This window comes from Urocitellus parryii (genome assembly GCF_045843805.1).
Source record: "Urocitellus parryii isolate mUroPar1 chromosome 16 unlocalized genomic scaffold, mUroPar1.hap1 SUPER_16_unloc_2, whole genome shotgun sequence".
Taxonomy (NCBI): Eukaryota; Metazoa; Chordata; class Mammalia; order Rodentia; family Sciuridae; genus Urocitellus; species Urocitellus parryii.
In genome coordinates, this window is record NW_027551780.1 from 35,237 (window position 1) to 39,573 (window position 4,337).

Genomic DNA, 4,337 nt, shown 5'->3' on the forward strand with positions numbered 1-4,337 from the left:
CATACTCCAGGTGTCTAAACCAAGTTGGCTAAAGTTCACCTTTTTCCTATCTATGCTAGATTCAGCTGAGATCTTCAGAGATTACTCCTGGGAACTGCAGCTGTGCCCAGGGACCACTCACCCTCCTTTGACTGCACCTTCCAGTGCCCCTTCTCCTGCCTCTTTCCAGCCTTTGCTAAGCTGCACTTCCATGTGTTAAACCTTTTTAGCCTCCATATATGAGGGAGGACAGGCAGGGTGTTTTTTAAAAAGAAAATTCTATACACCATTAGAAAAAAAATTCATGTTTCCCAAAATGTGATGATCAGGCAAAATGACAATTTTATTATTTCACTTACTCAACATTTTTCAGTCTGCTCCCATGACAAGCCTCAAATGACACTAGAAAGATTTTCCATGAGTGCACATCTGTTTGATGGCTCACAGAAGATTACAGGCACAGAGCCCCATTGTTCTCTGGTATATTTATACATTAAAAAATTTGCATCAGAGCTGCGGACATAGCTCAGTTGGTAGAGTGCTTGCTTCACATGCACAAGGCCATGGGTTCCATACCCAGCACCACACAAAAATATTACATTGATCTGCTCTCATATACCTGCTTTATTTAAGGTAAAATAGATACTGAGGAGGCTTTAAAGAATCAACTTATATAACACACATAGTATCATTTCTGTACAAAATTGTAAAATAAAAATGTAAATGATAGTTCTAAAAGTGTGTTATTTTCTGCCACTTCTGTAAAATGAAGATTAGGGCCTGGAGGACATGCACTTCAAGTATTGTTGCTGGCCCTGGCCTTGAGGACTACATGTCTGTCATATTTATACACCTGAACATTTTTTGGTACTTTTCTATGTGTAAGTTATCATCAAATTTTTTTGAAAGTAAGGAAATAAAAACTGTTTGCACATCAATCACAACTGGGATTAGCAATGCATGTAGACAGTCTCTGTATTTTTATTGAGGAATTCACTCACACACCAGGTTATTATTGACACGTATAACAACTTACACTTGTAGTCCTAATGATTTTCTAGTTTAGTATCCTTTGTATGTTTTTGTATTTGCTTTGTTCCTTCCTTTCTCTTTTATTAATTATCATTGAGGTTTGTTGATTTTCTAGAGGGATTATATTTGATTTTTCCCTCTTTATTTTTGTAACAGTGCAATAATGAGTTAATAAAATTCATGTGCATTTAACTACGTTTGCCAACATGTGTAATCATAGGGTGAGAGATTGAGAATAAGATTTGAGTTTTCAAAAACACATCTTCAAAACACTGAAAGGAATTGGCTCTAATATTTTAAGCTCACCACATGACATTGTGGCATGTTAAGAATTTTATCATTGGGCTGGGGTTTTGGCTCAGTAGACAGGCACTTGCCTGGCATTGGTGTGGTGCTGGGTTTGATCCACATAAAAAATAAATAAATAAAATAAAACATATACATATGTCCAAGTCTACCTAATTTTTTTTTTAAAAAGAAATTGATCACTTTTTAATTTCAGAAAAGATATTTTCCACCTCTGGGTTAAGATAACAACATTCCCGAGCCCCCATGTCCTCGGGTTGGTGGAATGTCATTCTGTTTTCTGTGTCTATCAATTTGGAAACTCCAACTTCAACCTCCTTTAAGTTCTTTTTGTATAATATTGGTTGTTTTGTGACTGACTTGCTTCACTGAGTAGAGTGTCTTGAGGGCTCGGCTATTTGGCATCCTGTGCCAGAATTTTCTTTCATTTTAAGTGTTAATAGTCCAGTGTCTGAATAACATATTGTTTATATATTCTTATGTTTCTGGGTGTTGGGTTCTTTCTACATTTGATTATTTAAAACATGGTTTTATGAGCAATGCTGTGGAAATGACTGTATGATTCTCTGCATGTACTGTGTCTGTGTGTGTATGTGTGTGTGTGTGAATGTGCATGTGCACATGTGCACACATGCATGCTCTATGATATGGTGTTTTATGGTAGCAAATGTTTACATGTCTAATTTGAAAAAATATAGATAACTGAGGCAATACAATTATTGAAAATCATTGGGACTATTGTACCTAAAAATAGTTTGGAATAGCCCAGGTCATGAAAAGTCACATCCTCCTCAGAGTCCCTGCTGGAGGACTCAATAAGAAACATAAAACCTTGGTAATATCTCACAGATAAAGATGGCTTGATTTTCTTTTATGTATTTGCCACTTACATATCCAAGTATACAAATCTAATAGAAGAAGAACTCTATATTATATTTAAAGAAAACAGCATATATACTGTGCCATGGTGCATCATCCCAAAGAAATCACATTTTCTCATTTTAACAGAATTTATCCAGCACTGGTTACTGAAATATTTACTGTCTTCTCCAACATATATCTCAAAATACTAAATATACGTTTTTCAGTACTAATTAACACCAAAGGGCTGAAGGTGGCATAGCTATGAGCCACAATGATGTGGATATAGTAAAATACCGGATCACCCTTCAGTGTGATTCTTGCATAGGAGACAATGCTGTCCAAGATGGACATGACCACGAAGCAACTCAAGAGCAGCAGGATTGTCTGGGTGGCCCTCAATTCTGGGGATGATACTGGAGACGGGCCAGTGCTGTGGAGACGCTGGGTTGCCTCTTGTGCCTGCACAGGAGAGCCACCATGTATCCATCGGAGAGGGTCATTATTCCTATAAGGGAGGCTTCCCTGAAGGTAATCAGTGTGGACAAGCTGTGCCAGAGGAAGAAGGTCATGGGGATAAAGGAGCAGGATTCTGTGACATACATAATGTTGTCTGAGGTCAAATTGGGTGTAGCAGCAATGGAGATGAAGAGGTGGCTACTGAAGGATGAATAGAAGACCCACAGGAAGAGAAGGAAACACAGGTTGTGATGTGAGGATTTATGTTTGAACTTTGCCAAGCAGGAGCTCCTGGGGATGAGGGTAATGGCATGGAGGACACTCAAGAGGCAGGTGGCACAGATGGAGAACTCCCTCATCAACCTGTAGAGGTAGATGAGAAATTTACACGTCAGGTCATCCCACCTTCCCCCCTGAGGTGTAAAAATGTCCGCAGCTATGAAGCCCTTGATGAGCAGAATTACCAGGTGGATTAGGGCCAGGAGACCAATGGGCAGGTCAGTGGGCTTAGGTCTTTGCCCAGTAATGTGCAAGGAGATGTGGACGAGAAGAAGAAGGGCGTTGGCCATGACCCCAATGCCAATCACGGTGTACATGGTGTTTTTTATGTGAATATTACTGTACAGTCTTTTGGCTATGTTCATCTTATGGGGGAAATAATTCTGTGAATACCTTTGGAAAAAAGACAAGAAAATGTCCTTTTTGCAAATATGTCCTTAATCAATCCCAATGGACAACCCTGCAATCAGGAAAATAAAGAGGATTCATCAAAACATTCATTTATTTCATGTGATGTGTTAATTCTGGTGCTGGGAACAGTGATGCCTGCCTAAAATCCCAATGACTGAGATGCTGGGTGCTTGTGAGCCTGAGGCAGGTGGATCACAAGTATGATGCCACCATGGGCATCTTCGTGTGACCCTCTCTCAAAATACACAAAGAAAAGGACTGGGTGTAATTGGTGCCGGTGCACTTAACCACCGAGCAATCTCCAGCACAAAATAAAGCAAGCCAACAAACAAAACCCCTTATTTCCCTCTCACACCACCCAGAACCCATGCCCATGCTGTCCCTTGTCCTCACATCTTCCAGTCTCGGCTGGGTTATAATTGCCCTTGGGACCTCCACAATGTCGCACATAATGTTACTTCAGTTTTCTTGTATATTGATAATTGCCCGCTGGGCCCAGTGGCACACTCCTGTAATCCAAGATGCTAGGAGGCTGAGGTAGGAGGATTGGAAGTTCAAAGACAGCCTCAGCAACTTAGGAATGCCCTAAGTAACTTAGCCACAACCCGATTTCTAAATGAAAAAAAAAAAAGTGTATGGTGGTATAACTCACTCTTCAGCACCCCTGTTGTAAAAAATAGAATTACCATTTATCTTAGAACATAATTTCCTCCTACAATCTCATGTCTGAGATTTTCTGGTGAAGACAGTCATACTTGATTTTTATGTGCCCGACCTTGTTGGTCAGGTATATAATTGTTGCTCTACAGTTTGGGGTGAATTGAACTGGGGCTGATTATAGGAAAGAGGAAATGAGCCCCTCTGAAGCAAAGAGTATCACAGATCCAATGTGCACAGAGTTACTGTATGTCTACACCCTGTTAATTCTGGCTTATTTATTGCCACACCAAATATTGACAATATATAAACAAGAAAATGTTGGTGTGAAGTCTGCAGTCAGACTGGTTATT

At 39.8% G+C, this 4,337-nt stretch overlaps 1 protein-coding gene across 1 annotated transcript; it reads right to left on the reverse strand.

The window, feature by feature from the left end:
• Positions 1-2,576: 2,576 nt before the first annotated feature.
• LOC144251503 (vomeronasal type-1 receptor 94-like) lies at positions 2,577-3,233 on the reverse strand. The gene has a single exon (XM_077794376.1). The coding sequence runs from the start codon at positions 3,231-3,233 to the stop codon at positions 2,577-2,579; it is 657 nt and encodes a 218-aa protein (XP_077650502.1).
• Between the last annotated feature and the right edge of the window lie 1,104 nt (positions 3,234-4,337).

Excerpts from the sequence above, each read along its gene's own strand:
- LOC144251503 (XM_077794376.1), bottom strand. The coding sequence starts at position 3,233 with ATGTACACCGTGATTGGCATTGGGGTCATGGCCAACGCCCTTCTTCTT.